Source organism: Melanotaenia boesemani, chromosome 6 (assembly GCF_017639745.1).
Source record: "Melanotaenia boesemani isolate fMelBoe1 chromosome 6, fMelBoe1.pri, whole genome shotgun sequence".
Lineage (NCBI taxonomy): Eukaryota > Metazoa > Chordata > Actinopteri > Atheriniformes > Melanotaeniidae > Melanotaenia > Melanotaenia boesemani.
The window spans coordinates 32,441,081-32,466,808 of NC_055687.1; the positions used below are offsets into that span (position 1 = coordinate 32,441,081).

A 25,728-nucleotide genomic window follows, 5' to 3' on the forward strand; every position below is an offset into this window, starting at 1 on the left:
CAGAACAAGAGGCGTCTCCACAAGTACTAAGGAGGGGGTGTAAACAGAAACACAGTAGATGGAGTAAGGGGCTGAGCAATGCAGAACGAGAGGGCTGGGATATATGTATGTTTACACCATGAAGCAAGTAGACTGACAGATTCATCCCGCTGGAGCTCCTCTCTTGAGTCAGTGTTGGGATTTCTCATGCTACTTTGTGTACAGGAGAAATTAGTTGGTTTTGACTACAAGGTGAGTAGATTTCAGTTTGATGCCTGTTCATGAAGGAATATTGTAGGTTTAGATGTTGTAAAAATACATTTTTAAAACTTTTTTTGTCTCTTCAGTCACCTGTTGTGTATTTAGATTTGAGTCAGAAAACAGATGTGGTTCCACAGCGTCCCATAAAGGCTGTTTAGTACATGCCATTTTAGTGTTTTATAGCAAAAACACAATCTTGGCTTTAACCTCTTCAGAAATCTGAGCAGAGTTTTGCGAATGACTCAACACAGTCATACATGTAATTTATTAAGTAAATCTAAAATAATTTTCTGATTAAAGGTGTATTTGAATAGTTCTTTATCACATTATTACATCCTTTACTTTACACTTCAGTGATGGGCAGATTAGTTATTTTAATTTGCAGTTTAAAAGATTAGTCTGGTTATCCCCTGTTTATATTCAGTCTTCTATGGAGCCTAAAATAAACTGCTTTAAGAGATTTTACATTTTTGTTTATTACAATAGCTGATACAGGGTGAGATACAAACATATGTGAGTTCAGAGGTCAGCTGTTCAGTGTGGGATGCAGCATGGATATGTGACCCCAACAGGTTCCAGGTCAGCAGCTACCATATACATATCTGGGTGTGTGTGTGTGTGGGGGGGGGTGTTCATTGAGCAGACTAAGCTCTGATCTGCTCTCATTGCTTTGAGAATTTTGTTCAGAACTGTTAGGAGTCCCAGAGTTCAAGCAGATTCAGTCTGTCGTGGAAATCGGATCGATTCTTTAAATGACACGTTGTTCTGTGTGCAGCGTCTGATGCTGGCGACAGTTTATTTTCGTGACGGCAGTCTGAATATAACAGGTGAAAGAAATGGCTCTCCTGAGAACTGGATAGGGAAACAGTCTGTGGTACCTTTCAGCTTCTACTAAATCACTTCAAACCACCTACACAGCAAAACAACCAGAAGCGTATACATAGAGTTGGTTCACGCCATGTGGTGGCAGATTGGATAGCATGAAACTCATGTATAAGTCATCCTCACTGTGCACTTTTTTTTCTCCAACCAATACTTCTAGACTCAAAATGTAAACGATATTGAACACAAAACCTACATGACAATAAATAAAAAAGGACAATAGATGTAAGGGGAAAGTGTAACACAGCGTTAATCAGACATCAAAGGAGATTATATGGCAGTATCACCTTAAACAAGTCTCCATAACACTGAGTAATGGTGGCCGGTCTGGGTTTAATCCACTAAAATGAAACACATCCTTGTAAGATTTTCCAGAGAGAAGATCTGAGGTCCAGGAGGGTCCTCTCTGAAGAGATTTAGCTAAATAAACCCAGCACTACTGTAAACTTTTATAAGTTTATATAAATTTTATTATATAAGTTTATTATAAGTTTAAAGGCACCTTCCCTTAAGGATTTACAAAACTTGTGTAGAATTAGGTCGATGACAACTATAGCTAACAGAATGTGAAATACGGTCAAATATTCAAGAAGTGAAAGTTTTTATTGGTATCTAATCACTTTACTTAAAATAACTTTTATGTTTTAATTCTCTCAGAATCAACCATTTATACCTACTTGCTGTGTGTTCACCTTCATGCCAGCTGCCATATTTGTGCCATCAATTATACTACGGTGTCTCTGAATGGACAAACAACTCTGTTTGTGAACTGAGAACCATCTGAGTTTTAAAACTGGAGTACTGGCTTTTTCTTGTATAAGTAACACTTTTAAAGGCACATGGAAGAAGACAGTACACATGTACACAATTCTGTTTATTTAGTAGTTGCCTGTTGTGCAGTCATCGTTGCACCTGAGGCTACTTGATCCACTTGCAGATGAAAACTTGTTTGTGTTTGGAAGAATTTTGTACCCTGCAGGCCACCGTCCATTCACAGCAGAGTTTGACATTTGAAGTAATGTCTAAACACATCTTTACCACAAGATGTCAGTAATTTATACACATTGTACCTTTAAGATTATTGCTGCTGTCCACCTAAAAAGATGATAAAATGTGTTCGATACATTATGTTTATGATAAATATCACCTGTTTTTTAAGGATACCTTTAACTTAAAATCATCATTCAATATGAAATAGATTAATATGACCAATCTGTTTCACAAAGACAGTATAAATCATCCAGTCAGTCATTTGTAGTGTCTGTTTTTTCTTTACATTGGCTTTTAATTCCAGAGAGCATGATCATTAGGCCAGGCTTTGTAAACTTTTCTCTTTTGTCTTTTATTGTTGATTTTATTGTTGTTTGATATTTTATTTTGTATTATTGTTTACTTGTGCAGCACTTTGGGTACCTCTGTGAAAGCACTGTATAAACAACAAAAGTTGTTTGTTTCTCTTTGCCTCTGCCCGGCCTCTTCCTTGCAGGGTTGCCCTCTACTTGCTTCAAATCTTAAGAGTGTGTCTACTGTATCTACTTTTGTTGCTGTGCCCCTCTCTGTCATCTCTCATCAGGATGAGATCCCTGACCTTCGGCCTCTTCTGCCTGCTGTGCTGTGCAGCACAGCCGGACACACATCGTCCCAGACCCATCGCAGCCAGAGAGAAAAATGAGACAACGGTCCTCAGCAATGCAGTGGGTAAGTGACCGTTTGGTGACCAGGATGTGTGTGCATGTCTACTTAGTCAGTTGTCAAAACTGATCATACACTTCTTTTGATTGCAGACAATCCTTGTAAAGCCATCCCGCTGGATTTCGTCTTTGTCATTGACAGCTCCAGAAGTATACGCCCTGACGACTATGAGAAGGTCAAGATCTTTATCATCAACCTGCTTCAGTTCCTCAATGTTGGAAGTGATGCAACACGGGTCGGCCTGCTTCAGTATGGCAGTGTCGTTCAGCCTGAATTTTCCCTCAACACCCACACCAACAGAGCTGAGGTGGAGCAGGCTGTACGAAATATGGAGCACCTTGCCACAGGAACCATGACAGGTCTAGCCATCCAGTACACCATGGAGACAGCCTTCACTGAAGAAGAGGGGGCACGACCACTGGACCTACACATTCCACGAATTGCTATGATTGTGACAGATGGGAGACCTCAGGACACTGTGGAGGAGGTTGCAGCTCAAGCCAGGCAGGCTGGCATCCAGATCTTTGCCATTGGAGTAGGTAGGGTGGATATGAAGACCTTGAAGGCCATCGGAAGTGAGCCACACTCTGAACACGTCTACTTGGTGGCCAATTTCAGCCAGATAGAAACCCTGATCTCAGTGTTTCAGTCCAAACTGTGTGGAGGTGAAGAAATATTTTTTCTTTATATTTCCAGAGATTATTTTTGGAGATCTATGATTGAGTGTTTATGAATGTTCATGCATACATTAGGTTCAGACATGTGTGAGGTGGTGGACCATCAGTGCCAACATATCTGTGTGAGCAGCCCCGCTTCATACCGGTGCAAATGCAGGAAAGGATTCACCCTCAACCCTGATGGCAAGACATGTAAAGGTGAAAAATCTCTTAACAAATATCCGTTGACAGTTGTTAAGTCTTTTTTACAGTTTCACTCAAGTTCACAAAAGATCTCCACTTTTCAATGTGAAAACTTTAAACTGATTAGTTCATAACTAAACCGATACTGAAAATAATCTGATGTTGTTCTAAAATAGCTGCAGCTGGTTGGATATTGGGTTTCGTTGTAATCAGACAGATATTGTTCTTGATTATGCATAAATAGAAAAAAACTCTACAGAGCACTTGACATCTTTGAGGCGACTATTTTAGAATTTTCTCTCATTACTTCTCATTCTCTAAGTTTCTATGCATTTTTAAAGCATCTAAAGCTTCTTCCCCAAAGTTGGGAGACACCTCGTTGTTGCTTTCTGCTTTGGCCTCAAACAGTCAGCTACTGCAGGTGTACTGCTGCTGCGTGAATTTCACCATGTTGTCCCTCTGCAGCTGATGACACATGTTCTGAGGTGGACCACGGCTGTGAGCACATCTGTGTTAACCTGCCTGATGGCTACGAGTGTCGCTGCCGTCCAGGATATGAACTCACCGTAGACCTGAAGAAGTGCAACAGTAACAAACACGTTTTTTATTTTGTCTTTCAACAGGCATGCACTACGCTGTTCAACCCCTTTCCTTAAAAACATTTTCAAATCATCATCTATATAATCCTGCCTTTACCAGGACAGTACCACATGCTCAAATTTAAGTAGTGTAATTGTATTTACTTTAAATACAAATACTAAGTACACAGAAAATTGATATATAATATGTCAAAATACTTCTAATAATAATAAATCAAATCGAGCACTATATTTGATTTTAATGAATAAGACTCCAGTTATTGCTGTAAAAGTTGTGCAAATGTGCAACTTTTATGGACCTGGAGTTGTAACAGCCAGAATCCCTCCTGCCAGTGATGTCCTGTCCACCCACTGTTGGAAAAACTTCCTTTTGCTCCTCTGGTGGATGTTAACAGAAAGTAAAGTGGGGGAGATTTCCTGAAGGAAGTGTGCTTTTGCAATCATCAGAGCAGCTGCTGAAATGTCCAGTTGCATCCAGGCTGTCGTGGTACTGCCCAATCAAAACAAGAATAACTGTTAGGTTCACAGTTCTGCATCTTAAAAGTAATAGATATATAGATTTCTGAATGAATGAGTTATTTTCATGTTCTTTGGATCTGAATTATGCTGCTCAGAAATAGACTACTGTGACCTGGGAAACCATGGCTGTGAGCATAACTGTGTCAGCGTTCCAGAGTCCTACATCTGCAGGTGTAACAAGGGATACGTCCTCAATCAGGATGGCAAGACCTGCAGCAGTAAGAGCTTTTTCAAATTCATTTTGTAATCTTGTAAAAAGCAACAACTCAAGTGAATGCAAATGAAAAAAATAAATCAAATTAGGTTGAATGCATCTATGTATCTGCTCTGTTTTGTTTTTAATCCCAGAGACTGATCACTGTGCTGATGGGAAACATGGCTGTGAACAAGAATTTATGAACACAGAAAACTCCTGTGTGTGTAAATGCAGAAAAGGCTACACAATCCGAGCAGATGGGAAAACCTGCAAAAGTACAAGTCTTCTTCTTTTCCTCTACTTCTATGAAAAATCCAGAAACGGATTTAGTTTTTTGCACTTTCTGAGCATGAACACAATACAATGATACTCAGTGACAACATGAATTATGATGTTTAATAAAAAAACAGCTAAAAGGCTTTTTTGAGTTAAGTAGGAGATACAACACAATCTTCATATGTTCCTACAGGATATCTGGGAATGTAAATGAGCTGTTTCTGATAAAAAAAACTTTCAAAAGCATCACGTTTATTTATTTATTTCTATCTCTTTACTCCTTAGTTTCATGTGTAGTAATACCTTGTCTCATCCCGTAGAGACTGATCACTGTGCTGATGGCACTCATGGCTGTGAACAGGAGTTTATGAACACAGAGGACAGCTGTGTGTGTAAATGTCGAAAAGGCTACACACTCAGACCGGATAGAAAAACATGCAAAAGTAAGTGTTAAAGTCTTTTCTTTTATTGATGTTTTAGAAATGCTTTCTTCATAGTTTATGAGTAAGATAGCATTTCCTTCACAGAGATATGTGAGGTTACATCATTACTGATGCATTAAATCAGTATAGTAAACAATGATAATCATTCTGCTTAATGAGAACAATGAAGGTATTTTAGAGACAGATGTGCAGTTTTGCATAGAGTTGGATAATGTAATATGCCTTAAAAATGTAGCCCATATTAACAGCAGCCAGGGGTGCACTGTTTTGTAAAAATGCTCTGATGTATTCAGTATCACCAAGAACAGATGCATTCTTCTCAGAAAAAGTGATTTACTCCAAAGTTTGCTGTGTTCTCTTGATACCACTTAATCTGAAAAAGAAGTTAAAACTTTGTTTACGTGGTGTAAATTCAGAAAACTGGCAGAACTGCTTCTCATCTGTCATGCAGTTATTAGGTGGATGTGTTAAATCACTGCAGGGGGATGATGGTTCTAGATGGAGCCGCAGTGAGGAAATAACTCTTCTCTTGCAGAGACAGATCATTGTGCTGATGGGAAACATGGCTGCGAACAGGACTTTCTGAATACAGAAGATTCTTGTGTGTGTAAATGCAGAGAAGGATACACACTGCGACCTGATGGAAAGACATGCCAGGGTGAGTGCAGTTTCAGTTATTAAAATAATGTTGAGCAAAAGAGCAAAATGATCCTAGATGCTCAAACACAATTATTCACAAGGATATCACAGAGAAGGTTTTGTAACAGAGAATTCATATAAGACTAAACTCACCAGCCACTTTATCAGGTCCCCTTTGCTAGTACCGGGTTGGACCCCTTTTACCTCCAGAACTGTCTTAATTCTTGCTGTCATAGATTCAGTAAGGTGCTGGAAACATTCCTCTGAGGTTTTGCTCCATATTGACATGACAGCATCACACAGTTGCTGTAGGTTTGTTGGCTGCATCCATGATTAGAAACTCTCGTTCCACCACATCCCAAAGCTGCTCTACTGGACTGAGATCTGGTGGCTGTGGAGGCCGTTGGAGTCCAGTGAACTCATTGTTATGTTCAAGAAAGCAGCTGGAGATGATCTGAGCTTTGTGACATGGTGCATTATCCTGCTGGAAGTAACCATCAGAAGATGCTACACTGTGGTCATAAAGGGATGGACATGGTCAACAACAATACTCAGGGAGGTTGTGGTGGTTAAACCATGTGATATTGGTACTAAGGCCCAAAGGTGCAAGGAAAATACCCTACCATTTGAATGATGCCGCTAAAATGGAAACTCATCAGACCAGGTAATGATTTTCATCCAGGCAACTGCCCCTTACTGGATGTTTTCTCTTTCTCAGAACATTCTCTCTAAAACTTTGTTGCTCATCAGCTTCTGAAACACTCAGGACACGCAAAGTAACTTACACTACCCATAAGATTTAATGGAAAAGTGTGTCCAAACTTTTAACTGCTACTGTAAATCTCTGTTCTTTCTCATTGTGAGGCTGTTTGAACTTCAGTAAGTCATCTTCATGTTTACGTGTCTAGCTGCACTGAGTTGCTGCCATGTGTCTGGCTCATTAACCATTAGTGCTGAAGCAATTGAAAAGATGTTCTTTTTGTCAAAAACAATGTAAACATGTAAACAAAAGCCAGTTGCATAAATGTTTATTTTCCTGCTTCTCATTTTATTTTTGGTTTAAAAAGACTGTAGACAAAGGTTGCCTGCTTAAAAAGACAGAGCAGATATGAGGTGCAGAAATTCAGGCTGTAGTCTCTATTCGCATGTTTTTGTCCGCTGTTCCAGTATTTATATGTTATATAATTTTGAATGAGTTTTGGACCAGTTTTGAGGTCAGTGTTAATCCCAGCCCTCAATAAAAATACTTTTTTCCCCATCACCCAGATGAAGAGACTATTTTGTGTTATTATGTGCTATCATCCTATATTTATTTAATCAGATAGCTCTTAATCTGGTGTTTTCATTATGAGGGTTTTCCTTGTGGAAAATAAATTCTTTAGTAAATAAAATGTGTTTGATGGAGAACATTTTTAAAACTACTTACTGTATTATATTTATTAATTTAAGCAAATAGTGTTAATTTAATTTGATTATAACACTCAAAAAAGCTGGAAGAGATAAAAATCAAACAAAACTCTTATAAACTATACAAACAGGCCATTCAGGAAGATTCTATGATCAGCAGATGTGTTGGTGACTGGTTAGGGTGCCAGCATTGGGTATTGAAGGAGTGTCCACCATAGATTTAGTCTGTCACTCTGACATCAGACTGAGAAAATAAATGAGTAAGAAACGTTGGTATCATAGTCTGATCAATCCCATTTTATTTGTAGAGCACTTTCAAAACCACACTGTTGATCAAAGTGCTGTACAAAGCAAACACAACACTGACTGATTCTAAACGTCAGTCATATTCTTTAGTCATACTCATTCATGTGATTGTCTAACTGATCTGAATTAATTGTACAGATGGTGCCTTGGATTTACTTGAATTCTGATTTTGTCAGATGTTGCAACAATTATATAAACTTTTATAGGACCAATGTGAAAGTCTGGAAATTCTTTAAGCAACTGTTAGTTGAATAAAATGTTAATGAGTTGCTTTTCTATATCAACTTCCTACATGTTTAACCGACAAGAAAACAGAATAATATGTGGATAAAAGTAGTTTGACTTTAGCTACGTTAATAGACACCCAGTCTACTGTTCCACTTACCCATAAAAATGAAAAAAGATGGAACTTCTGCCAAACACCAAGGCCCACTTGAGTCTAATTGGACATATTCATTTATTATTTATTTATTCATGAATTGCATTTTTTGTTTGTTTCTCAAGTGTTTAATTTTTTTCAGAATATGGTTTGTATATCCTTTGTTTGCAAGTTTCAGAGTTAAAGACAAATAAATAAACTTGTTTTTTGTGTCTCTGACAGAAGCAGAATGTACTGATGGATTCATGGATTTAGTTTTCGTAATTGATGGCTCCAAGAGTCTGGGCCCTGCCAACTTTGAGCTGGTCAAGCAGCTGGTAAACACCATTGTGGACTCTCTGGACATTTCCAGGACGGGCACACATGTAGGCCTTATCCAATACTCCACCAAAGTGCATACAGAGTTTACCTTGGGTCAGTACATTGCAGCTCAGGACTTAAAGCGAGCCGTTAGTCGGATACAGTACATGGGCAGGGGCTCCATGACTGGTTCAGCCCTACGTCACATGTTTGAGTTCAGCTTTTCAGCCAAAGAAGGTGCCAGGCCAAACATCCCTCATGTCAGCATTGTGTTCACTGATGGAAGATCACAGGATGATGTTTCTGAATGGGCCAACAAAGCCAAAAACTCTGGTACATACAATTTATTGGCCTCAGATCCCAATTGGTTTCAGTTGTTAATCAGAAGATCTTCTTTTTCATAACAGTTTCATGTCATTAACTTGTTCTCTGCTTCTTTCAGGGATCACAATATATGCCTTGGGGGTCGGCAAGGCCATCGAACAGGAGCTGAGAGAAATAGCATCAGAGCCTAATGAGAAGCATCTGTATTATGCTGAAGATTTTGAGAAAATGAGGGAAATTGCAAAGAAGCTCAAGCCCAGGATATGTAAAGGTACTCATAGCACTAGCACAGACATGAATTATCCTGACTCGATCGCATTCCCGTCATACAAGAAAAAAAGGAGAGAACATTTGAAGGGTTAGAACTGGGAGATAAAAGATTTGAGGAAAACAAAAGGAAACAAGAAAAGAGAGACTTTCTCACCTGATCTACCCTTCTTCCCCCACAGATAAGCCAGCTGATGAAGAAATGTGTGAGTGTGAGAATGTGATAATGTTTCAGAACCAAGTCACAGAGAAGCTGAAGAACCTGGCTGCGAATAATATCCTTTTTTGTTGACTGCAGTTCATAGTTAGTTATTTTTAGTGTTACTCCACTCAGTCTGTCTGCATGAATAATGCATGTTCCTGAACACAGCTCTGCAAATAAATGTGTTTTGTTTAAAATATATTTCACATAAGGTAATAAACTGCAGCAGGGGCAGACTGGGATAAAAAAAAAAACTGGTCCTAGCTTTTTGGTCCAGACTGGCCCATATACAATCATGCACACCACAAATCTTAGATGTGAATATCAACCGTGCAACCTCTTAAAACCACTAAAACCATGCAGGGCGTTAGCAGGAATCGGTGAAAGTAGACACAATAAATACTTCTTAATAAAATTAAAAATGTATACTCCAGCACAATGATAAATATTAAGCAGTATTTCCTACTTTGTGTTTAGTGGAGAGAAAAAAGAGAACAGACATGAGAAATGATGGTCAGAGAATAATTGTTCCTGGACAAAGTGTAGAAACAGTGTATGTGTGTCTGTTGCCTGCTCTTATCTTCTGGAGATGTTATCTCAACCAGATTTAATGTAAGATTGAATGGAGATTTTTTTCTTACATAATGACAAACAGCATAACCTTAGGACAAAAGTTAAAGGGAATTACTTCCGTCTAATGTTGGAATCGTGTATCTCATTCTAACATATCTTGCATTCTAGCATCTCACTTTCTCAAACACGTATTCGAACAACGTGTTCACTTGAGTGAGGAAGTTCATGATTTCATAAATATTGCAAACTGCATCCCATCAAACTGTCAGATCTGGTTTCTCTGTGTCCTGGTCATGGGGATGGTAAATGGTAAATGGTCCGTATTTATACAGCGCTTTACTGTACCTGGAATGGTACCCAAAGCGCTTTACATCATACATCACATTCACCCATTCACACACACATCTGATGGTGGAAGCTGCCATGCAAGGCGCTCAACCACAACCCAACTGGAGCAATTAGGGGTTCAGTGTCTTGCCCAAGGACACCTCGACATGAACTCAACTTGGCCGAGGATTGAACCGGCAACCCTCAGGTTACAAGACGACCGCTCTACCTTGCCGAGTCACGCCGCCCGGATGGCTGCTCCTGGCCTGTCTTGCCTTGGGGGGCCTCCTGCTGCCAGGGGCTCACCTTCTGGAGGGAACTTTGCTTCCCTCTGGACTTACATCCCCAGACGCCTCGCCTTCCCTGCTCTCTTTCACACACACATGTAGGGACTTGGGAGGTGTGCACGTCATGCTGGGTGGAGCGGAGAGGGCCATCCAAGGGGCCGTCCCAATGACACGAACTTCAGTACAATCACAAAAGTATTTTAGCAAACCACCATTTCATCCCTACAAAACCAGGGATTAGCCTCCATGAAACCAAAAATGTCTGAAACCAGGTACCCAGGTGGATAGGTTTGAGACATCTACCATCTGTGGTACTGTGAGGACAGCGTAGCCGCACCACTAGAGGATATGACGTCAGTGTGATGAACATGCATCAAACACAACAACAATATTGGCGTCCTTGACTGTGTTGTGGTGCTGGCCCAGACAGTCCTGGCTTGTGTACAGCTTTAGCACCAAAATGCTCTGCTTATACAACACAGTGCTGCATTACTGTACCATCAACAGCAGGAGCAAGCAGATATGTCATTATCTGCGCATTTGCTGCGTCTTGTTCTAGCTCTGGAGTCTTACTTTAATCATCGTACAGCCTTGTAGTATGTACTACAGCGGTTTCGTGTGGATGTTGAAGCCTTTCTCCTAGTTTTCGCCACCGTTTTCACATCTGAACCAGCTTCAGTGCCGTGTGGACATAGCCTTAGTGGCCTCCTTGGCTGCACCCTGTGACGACTCGCCTCTCTCTACAAGTACTTCAAGCCTCTGAGAGCATTTGATTCATGCACGAAGAGGGGTACGCGCTCGTGGGAGCAACAAATGGCAGTTGAGTTTGATAGACACATCACCAACCAGTCTTTTAGGATAGGTCGTTAAAATGATTGGATGTTTTTTTTCAGTCCTGTATGTTCCACATGTGACTAAATTTTTTTATTTATGTGTTAGAATATTTAATTAATTGACTGCAATGGGAATGTGAAGGAGATCTTAATTAATATAGTAAAAAAAAAAAAAGAGCTCCTGAAAAACATCTTCTACCCATCTCCTATCATCCTACCTTTAGGAAATAGATACAAAGACCTCACACAGGAAGTTTCATTATGATGACCCTTCTGTTGAACCATCCATGGTTCACTGTGGTCTCATCAGAAATGGTCTCCCTTCTGAGGGATGGAAAACAGATTTAAAAAAAGGCTGAGGTACGCCAAATGAGACAATCAGTGGCTACATGTTTTATGGAGTGATTTATCTTCCCCAGAGCCTGGACCTCAACATTATATAGTTGTGTGGGATCATCTTTACAGAGAACAGAACAGAAGGCAGCCAACATCTAAAGAACTGTGAATGTCCGACATGGAGAACTATTTCTGAAGACAGCTTAAAGCAGTGGTTGTCATACTTTTTCTACCATGCCTCCATGTCCATTTATATTTAAGCATGTTTCAATACATTATTGCACCTATTTGATGTTTTCTTAAGAACATGTTGCTCAAAGAAAGTAGGGGGTCAAACTTTTACACAGTCTGTGAACAAACCAATTAGAGGTTTGTTCAGGTTTGTTAAAATCGAATGACAACGTGTGTACAAATGCCTGACATGTGGTTTATGTCAGTTTAAGCTATAATGTTATAAGTTATAATGATGCAATCAGTTTTCATACAAGCCAATTAAAAGAATGGACTAGTTAAGAAAACCAACCGAAGGAAAGTTAATGGGATTAAAGTGTTAGTGTAGCCTAATGCTTGGAGAGAGAGGTTTGCATTAATTTTTGTTTGTTTTATTTCTTGGACTTGATAGGTCGTGTACTAATTTGTATTTCTGTCATAAAATTCTTTAACATGTCTACTTGAAGTCATGTCAAAGAAGCTGGGAGCGCTGGAGAATCAGCTTGTGCGTAAATAAAGAGCCTTGTTCATCCTTTGCATCGACAGGATCCCGTTAACTGTGCTCAACAAGCTATGCTGGAGCATATGCAAAAGCAATGCTGTCTACAGTAATACAACACAGTATTCATAAGCTATTTCCTTCTGTTTGATGTTTGAGTTGTGCTTTTTTAGTCAGGTCATCTCATCACACTTATTTCTGCATGCATTGAAACATGCATAAAATCACTTTTTATTTAGCAGATGTTAAGATAATTCTGTATAAATATATAATAGATTTGAATGGAAATCAAAGTCCTGCATCAAAATGTTCAATAAGAGCCTTACAGATACATAAAAGTACATAAAAATTAACTTTGAATGGCCTACACTTTATAGAAAATTGTGCATATAATATTGTTCCTACTTTTATCAGAGATCAACTGTTTTTAGTTTTTAGATAATTCTGTCTCCTGTGACAGGTTATCACAGATTTTGTTGCCCTCCAAAGATGACCAGGACAGTACTTATTAATGTTTATAATCATGACGGGAATGAAGGTGCTCTGTCCGTCTTATACAAACACTTCTTCAAATAAAGTGTTTCTAACAACACAGTGTATTTAGTTTGAAATGTATAAATAATTCCTTGTACAGTTGACTGACAAATAAACATTTTAAACTATATATTTTATGATGTGTGCATTATTTCTATTTTCCTATGAGACACTTAACTGTCTGCAGGTCATTGAGAGCTTGGAAATTAAATTTTGCATGTGCTATTCCAAACTTTACCACAAGGTGGTGGCTCGACTCCTCAGCCAGACCATAAAGGGGAGGACACACGCTCCGTGTGGTTGCCTCCTCCTCCTCCTCCTCCTCGACATGAGTAGTGTGACTTAAGTAGGAGGCAGGACACACTCAGCAATACGGGCTGCACTGGTTAGCTGTGTGCTCGTAACAGATTGTTGTCAGGAGCAAGAGGGCAGCAGGACATGAATAAACACATAGACACGGAGAGATAATGGTGCCCAGCTGCTCTTAAGTACTGGATAAAGTTTGGTAGTCTATGTTTGCAAGTCTCAGTCTAAAAAAAAAAAACCCAGACCGTACTGAGACTTGTTTTTGCTGCTCTTTAAAATAGGCTCCATTTTTTTACTTTTTATTTTTATTAATCTCATCTCTTTTTGCTTGCAAACATGGGTTGCTCATCATCAAGTGCTCAGACTGTTGATCAAGAGAAAAGACCAGGCACAAAGCCTGAGGAGAGCAATGGAGACACACTGGGTAAGTAATTATCACATGTGTAAAGTAAGAAAATGTTTAAGTGCTGTTTCTCTTTGAAATGTGCTTGTTTTAAATGTGAACACAAAAGAGAAAGTACAGTAGGTGCTGTAAGTGTCCTAAGGCTACTTCCACGTCCCGAGTGCAGCCGGCTGGTCTGGTACACCGTGTGCTTTCCTTACTCACTTGCTCCTGCACAGCATACTTAAGTACTTCATCTGCAGAATTATTCATCCAAATTCATTCTGTCATCATTGCCCCTCAAGTCTTTCATGTTATTTTTATCCACTCTTTTCTGGCTTTGTGACCACTGAGCATGTGTGTATAAAAAACTTCTAATGACTTATTGATGGGATGGGAGTTGAGGAGTTGATTTGTAGTGCATAGCTATGAACCATGTTCAGTTCTCTACATGTTTCTATTAAGTAAATAGAACGATCTGTTTAGGACAACTTGCAAGTCTTACAGTAGGACTATGTGAAAGCTGGAAGTGTTTTTGGAGCCTAAGGCAAGACTTGCAGTCCAACCTGTTTCCTACTAGTCCACTGTACTGATTCATGACTTAAACTGGTTTTTAAATCAGTCACCAGCTAAATAACTTTTTTATTCTACTAGATAAAACTGACATGATCCAAAAGATAGATGACATTTGCTTTGTGTTTTAAAGATTTGGCTGCAGTGGGTTTCCTCATGAAGTTAGTGGTGTAGATTTTTGTAGCATTTGAACTGCAAAATGAGATGAGAAGACTGGAGATGGATGGTTCTGAATGCTGTTTTATCTATATCATTCCTCTGAGGGACAGCAAAGCACTCTTGTGTTTCTGCTGAAATGCTCTTCTTGTCATTAATGTCTAGTTTTTGTTTTCCAGCTGTGCATATGTGTACTCTTTGTTCAAGCCTGTGCATACACCCACAAAACGCCTTGACACAGTTCATGATTGTCCATTCATTACTCCAAACAACTTACTGGCACATGGTTGTGTCATGCTAAGCACAGCTGTATGTACACAGTGTTCTCACTGCAGCTCCCCACATATGCATGCCACTTGTTGGCCTTGTTCGAAATACTTGTATTTTATGTGTAACTCAAGTCAATGCAAAAAATGTAGGGGAAGAAAATGGCATTTTTTAATATGTAGTTAGAGAAAACGTTTTATGTACATACTCTCTATGGTAAAGCCTTCTCTGTGCTCATGTACAGAATGTTCTATTTCGTCTGTAGCACTGTATGATGATTGTGTCAAGGCATTGTTTCTCCAGGCAGTCAGCTTTAGTCACCTGGAGAAGCTCGGGTCCCTTTCCAGGCTCTTACATCACCCCAGCAAGAAAACCAGTTATTGTACTCTTGGCCCAAGCAGGCTTCTCAAAATATGGCTGAATGAGTGTAGGTTTTAATTAATACAGTACACTGTCTGTCTAATAAACCAGCTGCATGCCATCCATGCCACCACTGGTCCCATCCCCATTCTGGGCCCCTGGTCTGTACCCCCTCCCCCTCCTCCCTTTTCCCTGCACTTCCAGCCAGCCATGGTACTGTTTTGACTGGGATCTGTGTCATCTTTGGCTGCTAAATCATGTTGACACACGACTCACCCATGACTGGAGTGGCCGTGTCTGTCTCGGTCCAGCCACATTCACAGTTTTCAACACCCGTTTGTGACAACAACTCAAACTGCAGCTTTCCCTCACTCTCATGCTGGATGTAAAATGTGTTTTTTTTTTTTTTTTTATTAAAAGACAGGAAATCATCAACTCCTGGTAAACAGATACAGGGCATGCAGAAGTTTAAAAGCCAACATTATACTGTAAGAATGACCTAGTTTTATTTTTTCTACATCTCAAAACAAAAGGTGATGTTATTAGAAATGGTTTGTTTCAGTTAAATGCTTCCCTGAGCTCTGTGTTCTTCCACGGGCTGATTTTCATGCAGGTTGCCAAGCTGTCACATTCCCTTCCACCCATCACTCCGAGCTCTTTTTAAAGCTTCTGACAGACAAATAAAATCAGGAAGCTGCAACGGCAAACTTATCCACCCATTCAGCCAACTGAAGCCTCCTGGTTGGACTCATTTGTCAACCCCGTCCACATCGTGTTACTGTGAGGAAACAAGCTTTGATATCAAACAGATAAAATACATTTGTCAGGATGTTGTGATTCCTGTTACTGAAATGTTCTGTTTGTGATTTAGGATTATGAATCTATTTTAATCTCACCTGATGGCTGGTGACTCGTCCTCAACCTCACTGACTGTACAAGAGGGGAAAAGTATTAAAAATGGAGGGTCCTGTCCTTAGTCACACGTGTTTTTATTTCCTCTGAGAGTGTGGGTCCTGAGGGCTTCTGTATATCATATTTTAAGGAACAGATATGAATGACTTCTTAGCACAGCACAGCATTTATTCCCCTTACTGGTTATTTCTTATTTCCTGCAAACCCAGTTCAGTCTCCTTTTCCCAAGAACTTGAGAGACTGTAAAATCTCAATGAAAATAGATCCTGAAATTATTAAATCCTGTTAAGTATTAGAGTTATGGTTTGAATATATATATTTCTTCAACAACTTTCTTTCTTTCTGGATTTTCTTGGATAAGATGTCAACAAATTTAGCTTCAAAACCAATAAATGTGGTTCAGCATAATGAATGCCCTCACAGATGTGCTGGTTATTCATGCCATGTGCTCTAATGCATAACATCACAGATGCTTGCTTTTGCTATTGAGTTGGCAACAAGCTGTTTTTTTTTCTCCTTCTTTAACCCAACGAATGCAGGGTGTAAGATTTCAGTTAAGAATTTCTCATTATGTTTAGTCAGTTTTTTTTAATTTGCCTCAGTTTTCTAAATGAGTCCAAAAAAGATTTCTATGTCTCTAGATCTTTTTTTGGATTTTTCTTTTCTTTGCATTAAGTAATTTTTCATTTGAGGATGTAGCTAGAAACTCTAAATGTGTTGACAGATTTCAGAAGTAATTATTCACTTCAGAAAGGTGTCTGTTTTTAATTCAGTTCAATCGATGAGCTAAAGGGTTAGCAGCCATATCTATTGTACTGAGACTTTCTCCCTGAGGTGCAAATGATCTGTATTCAGATGACCCTTAAACTCACAGTTTAACATTGGCAAGCGTTAAACTGCATGCTCCTCACTGCAGAGGAGGCTGTTATATATGCATGATTTAATAACTGCAGCTAGTGGAAGTGACAGCGACTGACAGCAGTTATGGATGCATCCTTTCTTAAACTGATTGTAATTATTATGACATATTGGGGAACTTGCACATCACATAAGAATCACAAGGATGAGTTCCAGAAACATTTTTTCACAGATTCAGTTTTTATATTATAAAGCATCTCAACCTACCATGAAAAGTCTATATTTATCTCTTGTTATGTATTAGGTGGCAGCAGTGTGTCTGTCTGTCTGTTAGCAACATAACTCAAAAGGTTCTGGATGAATTTGGATGAAAATTTTAGGAAATCTCAGACAAGGAATAAGGAACAAGTTATTCTGATTTTGAGGGTGATCTGGATCACCGTCAGGATCCAGGAAATTTTAAAAGGATTCTTTAGTATGGGGAGATAGGAATAATTTTGCCATTAGAGCTTCTAATAGAAAAATAATGCTCTAAATCATTGGCAAAAAATATTTTACAATAATGTGACAGAGGTCTGCCTTTGTGCTTCTAGTTTAGTCTGTTTTAGTAACTTTAAATAATTCACATCTGCATCCACATAAACGTAAATGTATTGTACAGAATGTATTTGGATGTTGAGCATGTTTTCATTTAATCTTTTTTTTTTAAACTTTTTTTAATTGCAGAAAGAAACGACAGGGGAGTGAATAAAACATCTTTAGTTTATCAGGTGTTCACAACATATAAACAGAACCATTCAGTTCATATACTCACTCAAAGGCAGATTCAAACCCACAAAAGATTTTAAAGGGTCCCCCCAAGATTGTTTTACTCCTTGATGTTGTCAGTGTTTTGTTACAGATTAACAGGATATCACTAACTGACTGGATTATCTACTGATGAGTGCAGAATGCTTTCAAACTGTAAATACTCATGGTCGTTCTTTTGTCCACTTTTTTGTATTGACAGCAGTCAGAAACGGCATCATTGCAGAAGATGCAAAAACTATTGAGGACCAGATGCAGCTGCCAGTGCAGACTGCTTTACCAGATGATCTTCATCCAAGAACTGAAGATGAAACAGAGGCAGTCTTGATGGCCGTGGAGGCCCAGGAGGATCTTGGCTCTGGGGAAGACCTCCTAGTAGCTACTGAGCCACAGCCAGAGCCTGCTGTTTGTGAGGAACCAGCACCAGAACCTGCTGTCTCTGCTCTAGCAGAAGACTCTGCTGAGCCCGAAGCTGCTGTAGCAGTAGTGGAGGCAGTACCCCGTGTGGAGGAAACAGCAGTAGAAGAGGCCCCTCCAGTGGTCGAAGTCACTGTTGAGGCCACAGTGGAAGCCTGTACAGTTGAGACAGCAAAAGCAAAGGCCCCTGATGTTGCAGAGGAAGTTCTTAAAGCAGTTGTATCTGAGCCAGAGTTGACCCCAAAAGCTTTGGAAGTGGCTGTTGAGGCCCCTGCTGTAGGGACTTCTGAGGTGCCTGGTGTAGTGGCTCCTGAGGCCCCTTCTGAAGCAGCAGCTGAAGCTACAGCAGAGGTAGCTTCTGATACCCCTACTGAAGTAGCTGCTGAAGCTCCTGCACCTCCGAAGACAGAGACCTCAACTGTTAATTCGGCCTCAGAGACTGTCTCAGAAACACAGGTTGGAGTTTCAGAAAATGCACCAAATGAGTCTTCAACACTAAGTGTAACTTCGGTACCAAATGAAGCTGCAGCACCAGCTGAGCACTCAGTTTCTTCAGATGCTGTGGAGCCTGTTATAGACACAGATATTGCTGCAGCTACTATTCCAGAGATGCCTCCATTATCTCCTGTTACAGCTGTTGCTCAGCCTTCCACAGAAATGGCAACAGAGGCCCCTGCAGTCCCTGCTGAGACTGCCCCACCAGCAGAGGCACCCTTACCCCCAGAGGTTACCCCTGGCCCAGCTACAGAGGTGGAACCTGCTGCTGAACCAGTCCAAAATGCAGAAATTCCAGCTCCTGCAAGTGTTTCAGAAACTCCTACAGAAGTAGCACCAGAGGCCACAGCAGCCACCGCAGAGGCTCCTGTGGCTGAGTCCACCACGGCGCCATCTGAAGCCTCTTCAACCCCAGCACCTGCTGCTGATCCGGCAGCTGAACCCTCACCTGATGGTATGAAATACTAACATTCTCACATTTTTATTACATTATACAACACAACTGAAGGACAACAACATCCTTTTAAGTGTGTGATAAATGCCTCATGTTTGAACTAACCATAACTTTCTTGAGCAAGTTCATGGGAGATTTAATGCTCAGAAATTTGTGCAAAATAGAAATATTTCTTTGAAAATCTTGTCATGCCAGCTTAAGCATCAAGGAGTCCTGCTTATTTGTGAGGCAGATTTGGGTGGAGGTTACACACAGCAACATTGCCACAGGCTGAATAGCTGGGGAAAGCGCATGTTTGGTCCAAAACATGTGCAAACAAGCAGAAAGTTTGACTCATTGATGTGCAACAAATCTAGTTGATAATTGTTTTTTCACATGTCCAAAAGACCAATCAATCTTATCGCCTCACATTTGACCATAGGCCTGAGTTTTGGTAAGTAAACAAGTATCCAGAATGTGTAGCTGGAAACCCTAAGCTCTTAATGAACTATTCAACTGCTCTGATGCTGAGGCTGACAGCGTGAATGGGATGTTGGTGGACCTTCGGGGTGAACAGATAGCACTATGTGAGAAACAGAAAGCAGCAGCACGCTCTCAGGGTGAGAGATGAGGATTGTCTTGAGCATGTTGATTATAGCAGGAACATGTTGTGAGAACAACAGCTCCAGTCAGGCAGCTCTCAGTCATTGTGCTGTATTGTGAACTGCCTACAGACTAATCATGCTCTGCTGCCAAGAATTACACACAACAATGTAAATGCACGCCACTTTCCCTTTTTTTCCCATATCTTTGTTAAAATCTGTTGGATCAACATAAAAATATAATGAGATAATAGTATTTTATTTATTCTCTTGTGCAGGATCTTTGACAATGAACATGCAATATTTTATTCAGCTGTCCTGTATATAGAGGAGCTCATGGTATAAAGTATACAGCCTGAACCTCTAGTCTTTATTTTCAGAACATGTTGTACTTTTAGGACAGAAACACCCCTTTCATGGAGCATGTGTAGAATACTGGTCTAGTAAGGAAGACTGGGCATACTGCATAACTTTTATAGCACTCTCTTCCTCTCTCTCTCTGGAGACTATGCACGTGTACATGCGTTTACGTCCATGTGCCCGTGTGTGCATTATAGTTGCTCCGTAAAAGGCTACTTTAAAAAAAAAAAAAAAAAAAAGGAAAGATTTTAACATTATTCCTTGAGGGCTGCTGTGATGGTTGTTATGTTGTTAACATGGTGATAATAAAGTCATGTCAAACAGCTTGGAGCCATTGTGGCTGTGCACTGAAAGAAAATGTCATGTTCAGTTTTTAATCTTTGTGTTTGTGTGTGTGCAGTGGCAAGTGCAAATGAGGCCTCTCAGAATACAGAAAGTGACAAGGCCAAAAAGGAAGACTGAACTGGTAAGACCAGACCGACAAACACAACTTTAACACAATACAAACACTGCAGGATCACTCAATGTTGTGTTTGATGCTTGTCAAAGCTGCCCTCTTAAAATCTAGTTTTTAACATTGCTAGAATGTCCATAGAGTGTTTGTATGTATTACAAAATAAACTGTGAGCCATACTCTGCCGAGCACCATCTTCAGTCAGAAAAGTGGGGTCAGACAGCCCATATATTCTGCGTTGAGGATGAGAGGAACCATTTCAGTTAGCTAGCAGGGCTAGGAGCTACTCAACCCAGCTGAGCCAGCGATTGTCAGCCACTAATGCCAGGATGTGACCTGGGCTGAGTGAGTGGGTGCTAGCTACTGGTGCTCAGGCTGAGTAACAGGACTCTAACTGCTAACCTGCCTGGACTGAGCTAGAGTTGTCAACAATTTCTAATGCTACATCATTAAAGTCTGCTAAAACAATGGCAAAAGGTCACTATATGATGAAAACGTTGCCACTTCACGTTCTGCTTTGATCCAGTCCCCCTGCCCTTTTTTCCCTGTTAAGCTACAGCAGGGGTGGCCAACGTCGGTCCTCGAGAGCCACAATCCTGCAGGTTTTCCATGCATCCCTGCACCAACACACCTGACTTAAATTAATGAGTCATTGTGCAGATCCTTATAGGCTGTTGGATCCATTTAATTTGAGTCAGGTGTGTTGGTGCAGGGATGCATGGAAAACCTGCAGGATTGTGGCTCTTGAGGACCGACGTTGGCCACCCCTGTGCTACAGTCTGGTCTCTGCAGAACCCAGCAGCACTGTTGACTTAATTTTACCAAACAATTAAAAATAAAAGATAAAAGGGTATAACAAAATGATTATTTTGTTAACGTTGCTGATATATTGTTTACAAATTAAAATAAGCTTCAATTAAATTCTTTTGTCTCTGCCATTCATAAAAGTTGTTTATTTGACAATAATATTTATACTGTGTTTGATTATTTGTTTGATAATTAAAGGCAAAGTTGTTAAATGATTGTGAAATTTTAAGCAAAAAGTCTCAGTATCGCCAATACTTGCCCTGCATACTTGGTATCAGATCGATACTAAAATTTGCGATATCGCCCAGCCCGAGTGATAACTCAGACAACTTAACTTAGATCTTGTCCTCCACAACTCTCTTCTCTATGAAGTAGCTATGGTTTTTTGTTAAAGTTGCTAAACTCTGGTGACAGACTGGATGTGGGCAAGGTGAGATTTGCATTTCATAGGTCTGCATACACTGAATGGAGGGACACTTTAATAAAAAGTAAATGCATAGGGGAGCACTTTGTACATACAGACGTGGACAAAATTGTTGTTACGCTTTGGTTAATGAAAGAAAAACTCACAATGGTCACAGAAATAACTTGAATCTGACAAAAGTAATAATAAATAAAAATTCTATGAAATTTAACCAATGAAAGTCAAACTTTGCTTTTTAACCATGCTTCAACAGAATTATTAAAAAAATAAACTCATGAAACAGGCCTGGACAAAAATGATGGTACCCCTAGAAAAGACTGAAAATAATGTGACCAAAGGGATGTGTTAATCCAAGGTGTGTCCACTAATTAGCATCACAGGTGTCTACAATCTTGTAATCAGTCAGTGGGTCTATATAAAGGGCTACAGGTAGTCACTGTGCTGTTTGATGACATGGTGTGTACCACATTCAACATGGACCAGCGGAAGCAAAGGAAAGAGTTGTCTCAGGAGATTAGAAAGAAAATTATAGACAAGCATGTTAAAAAGTAAAGGCTATAAGACCATCTCCAAGCAGCTTGATGTTCCTGTCACTACAGTTGCACATATTATTCAGAAATTTAAGATCCATGGGACTGTAGCCAACCTCCCTGGACATAGCTGCAGGAGGAAATTGATGACAAAGTACATGACGGGTAATACGAATGCCAACAAAAGAGCCCAGAAAAACTTCTAAAGAGATTAAAGGTGAACTTAAAGCTCAAGGAACATCAGTGTCAGATTACACCATCCGTCGTTGTTTGAGCCAAAGTGGACTTAGTGAGAGACGACCAAGGAGGAACCATTGTTGAAAACAAAACATAAAAAATCCAGATTTGAATTTGCCAAACTACATGCTGACAAGCCACAAAGCTTCTGGGAGAATGTCCTATGGACAGATGAGACAAAAATGAAATTTTTTGCAAAGACACATCAGCTCTGTGTTTACAGATGGAAAAATGAAGCATATGAAGAAAAGAACACTGTCCCTACTGTGAAACATGGAGGAGGCTCTGTTATTTTCTGGGGCTGCTTTGCTGCATCTGGCACAGGGTGTCTTGAATGTGTGCAGGTACAATGAAATCTCAAGACTATCAAGGGATTCTAGAGAGAAATGTGCTGGCCAGTGTCAGAAAGCTTGGTCTCAGTCGCAAGTCATGGGTCTTGCAACAGGACAATGACCCAAAACACAGCTAAAAACACCGAAGAATGGCTAAGAGGGAAACATTGGACTATTAGTGGCCCTCTATGAACCCTGACCTAAATCCTACTGAGCATCTTTGGAAGGATCTGAAACCTGCCGTCTGGAAAAGGCACCCTTCAAACCTGAGACAACTGGAGCAGTTTGCTTATGAGGAGTGGATCAAAATACCTGCTGAGAGGTGCAGAAGTCTCATTGACAGTTACAGGAATCGTTTGATTGCCTCAAAAGGTTGTGCAACAAAATATAAAAGTTAAGGGTACCATAATTTATTTCCAGGCCTGTTTCATGAGTTTATCTTTTAAAATAATTCTGTTGAAGCACTGTTGAAAAGCAATGTCTGACTTTCACTGGTTAAATTCCATAGAATTTTTATTTATTATTACTTTTGTCAGATTCAAGTTATTTCTGTGACCATTGTGTGTTTTTCTTTCATTAACCGAAGGGTACCAACAATTTTGTCTTCATCTGTACTGATGAATAATACGGCTGTGTTGACATTTTAAAACATGGAGTATGGAGTAATTTTTCTTCTATTTTTGGTTAGCTTGCTAACTATACAACCACATGTAGATATAACAATCTGAATAGTGAAATGGCAGAAGTTCACATCATGTTTTAATATTGTCTCACTTCTTTTTTTTTTTTTTTTTCTTGCAGAGATGAGATTCATCAAATAACACAGCCCAAAGCCACAATTTTAAGACACCTGGAAGAAAACTAAGACAGAGCAAAAGAAAAATAAAAACCAAACCTTCTTTACTTTCAGTATTGTCTCATCAGCACTCATCAAACTGTATATTCGTTAATATGCAATGTGCCTTAATAACCTTTCTTTCAGGAAAGATCAGGATTTTGTATATAAACCTTTTCACCAGAGGAAGAGGCGGAGTTTTTCTATTGGGACATCAAGTGCCTGAAGCCACACACGTAGGCCTTTACACCAAAAGTGCTACCAAACGCTTGGCTGATATGTGATATGATGGTGCAATACTGTATTGTGATGCGTTAAAAAGACTGTTAACTCTTCAGAGCCTGGGGTAGTGGTGCATTAAAACATAGGGAAGGATGCTTGCAGTAAATTCTTGACTATTTATTGTAGCTGCTTTTGAGGAAAATGAGCCAAACATGACTGTGAATAAAATTATGCAAAGAGTTCAAAGTGATGAGAATACCAAACTGCAGAGGCGAAGAGATCACCACCTCAGACACCTGGTTCACATGCAAGTTTAACTTTACTTTTTCTTTTTTATTATCCAATACTGATCATGTATTTACAGATTTTTTTTCTTTTCAAGTTTTTGGAAAAAGTTTCATCAAAAATATTTACACATTATTTAATAGTAGCCTTTCTAACAAGGCTAATTCTTTAATAGGAATACTACACCTTGAATAACAGAGTACAGTATGATACTGAAAAACACTACAAGGCACTTTCACACATTCTTTAAAAAATCCTTTTTGACTGTTCATGTAAAAAAAAAATCAGGAAATTATTTTATGCAAATGGGAATAAAAATAGATGATTACATGCATGTCCAAAGGCTACCGCTGACAAATAATAATTAATCACCAGGTTGAGAAACAGATGGTCCACATACTGACAGGATGCTGTGCTGTTACATGAAGCCATCTCTCATAGCTGTACTGTAGCTACCACATGTTCCAAAAACGACAATAAACTATTTCAATATGAATTTTAAGGTGTAATCCAGGGACGCTAATGTCATATGTTTGTAGGATGCATGGGTAGCACAGTCATAGATCATAGGTCCACTAGTGGACGTGAATTTTAGCTTTCTGCTTTTATAAAAGATGTAAAGGACGTAAAAAAGACTGATTGCTTGTGATGTAATGGATGTTAAGTGTAACAAAAACAACTTCTGTTTGGTTTATTTCTCCTTTCTGTTTCACTCTTTGTAATATATTTCTTACCTGAACTTTGTTTAAAATATAACTCTAACCTTTTAGTGTACAGAATAAAGTTTTACTCACCTATCATTGTGTTTCAGTGTTTCTTATGTTAATGTGCATGCATACTTCTATCAACATGGGGGACATAATAAGGAATTACAGTGCTTGGACATATATGTATGTATGTGTATATATATATATATGTGTATGTATAAGAGAAAGAAAAAGAGCGTTTCCTTTTTAACTCTCATAGGACTCAGTAAATCCCTGGAAATGAAAATAAGTATATTAAGTACACGAAATGTGCTTCAGCTCAAAGACATACCATGTCAACAATAAACTTGGGGTCATTTTTAGCATTTATAACTGTTAGCCTGCAGAAGAATTTTATTCCATTGGAAATCTACCAAACCACCTAAAGCCTTCACAATTGTAATACACACTTAGGGATCTAGAGACCTTTTTTATTTGGTATCCTGGGCCCAAGTCATATCTTTTCTTGACCAGCTAAACTCCTTTCCGGATAACTAATATTCATGATACCCAGCCAACCAGGAACGGGGGGCTATCACAGCATATAACAATTTTCCCATAAATAAGCATTATAAGCATTTAATTCCTTAATAAAAACGAGTTAAAAAAAAATACATACCATTTAAGATTATTCAGAACTTTGCATACAAGCTGCCTTTGCTTCCCTCTTTATTAAAAAATTAATAAATGAAACAGTTCAATTACACACAACATATGTATATACCGTGGCAAAGAGTGAACTTGGAGCATCGGTAGGAGCAATTTTATCAATGTTACTCGATATATGTAATTACTTAG

General features: G+C 39.4%; 2 protein-coding genes across 5 annotated transcripts; both read left to right on the forward strand.

The window, feature by feature from the left end:
- Positions 1–105: 105 nt before the first annotated feature.
- LOC121642252 (matrilin-2-like) lies at positions 106–13,227 on the forward strand. 2 transcript variants are annotated; one of them, XM_041988862.1, is made up of 13 exons: positions 106–231; positions 2,696–2,820; positions 2,907–3,479; positions 3,567–3,689; positions 4,140–4,262; positions 4,888–5,010; positions 5,141–5,263; positions 5,585–5,707; positions 6,243–6,365; positions 8,661–9,071; positions 9,181–9,333; positions 9,512–9,604; positions 12,559–13,227. In XM_041988862.1, exons 2-13 carry the CDS (start codon positions 2,697–2,699, stop codon positions 12,612–12,614), a joined length of 2,148 nt encoding a protein of 715 aa, XP_041844796.1. In that variant the 5' UTR covers positions 106–231; position 2,696; the 3' UTR covers positions 12,615–13,227. The 2 variants fall into 2 exon arrangements, with proteins under 2 accessions (XP_041844796.1, XP_041844797.1); XM_041988863.1 differs by having other exon boundaries at positions 8,667–9,071.
- A 215-nt stretch (positions 13,228–13,442) lies between these two features.
- Positions 13,443–24,981, forward strand: LOC121642254 (fibrous sheath CABYR-binding protein-like). 3 transcript variants are annotated; one of them, XM_041988864.1, is made up of 5 exons: positions 13,443–13,860; positions 15,118–15,241; positions 17,954–19,117; positions 20,459–20,524; positions 23,644–24,981. In XM_041988864.1, the coding sequence occupies exons 1-4, from the start codon at positions 13,846–13,848 to the stop codon at positions 20,518–20,520; spliced, it is 1,365 nt and encodes a 454-aa protein (XP_041844798.1). In that variant the 5' UTR covers positions 13,443–13,845; the 3' UTR covers positions 20,521–20,524; positions 23,644–24,981. The 3 variants fall into 3 exon arrangements, with proteins under 3 accessions (XP_041844798.1, XP_041844800.1, XP_041844799.1); XM_041988865.1 differs by lacking the exon at positions 13,443–13,860 and adding an exon at positions 14,827–14,856; XM_041988866.1 differs by lacking the exon at positions 15,118–15,241.
- Positions 24,982–25,728: the final 747 nt, after the last annotated feature.

Coding starts and splice junctions, on each gene's coding strand:
- LOC121642252 (XM_041988862.1), top strand. CDS start 2,697: ATGAGATCCCTGACCTTCGGCCTCTTCTGCCTGCTGTGCTGTGCAGCA. Junction 6,366..8,660: donor TGATGGAAAGACATGCCAGG/GTGAGTGCAGTT, acceptor TGTCTCTGACAG/AAGCAGAATGTACTGATGGA. Junction 9,334..9,511: donor CAAGCCCAGGATATGTAAAG/GTACTCATAGCA, acceptor CTTCCCCCACAG/ATAAGCCAGCTGATGAAGAA.
- LOC121642254 (XM_041988864.1), top strand. Junction 15,242..17,953: donor CAAAATATGGCTGAATGAGT/GTAGGTTTTAAT, acceptor TTGTATTGACAG/CAGTCAGAAACGGCATCATT. Junction 19,118..20,458: donor AGCTGAACCCTCACCTGATG/GTATGAAATACT, acceptor GTGTGTGTGCAG/TGGCAAGTGCAAATGAGGCC.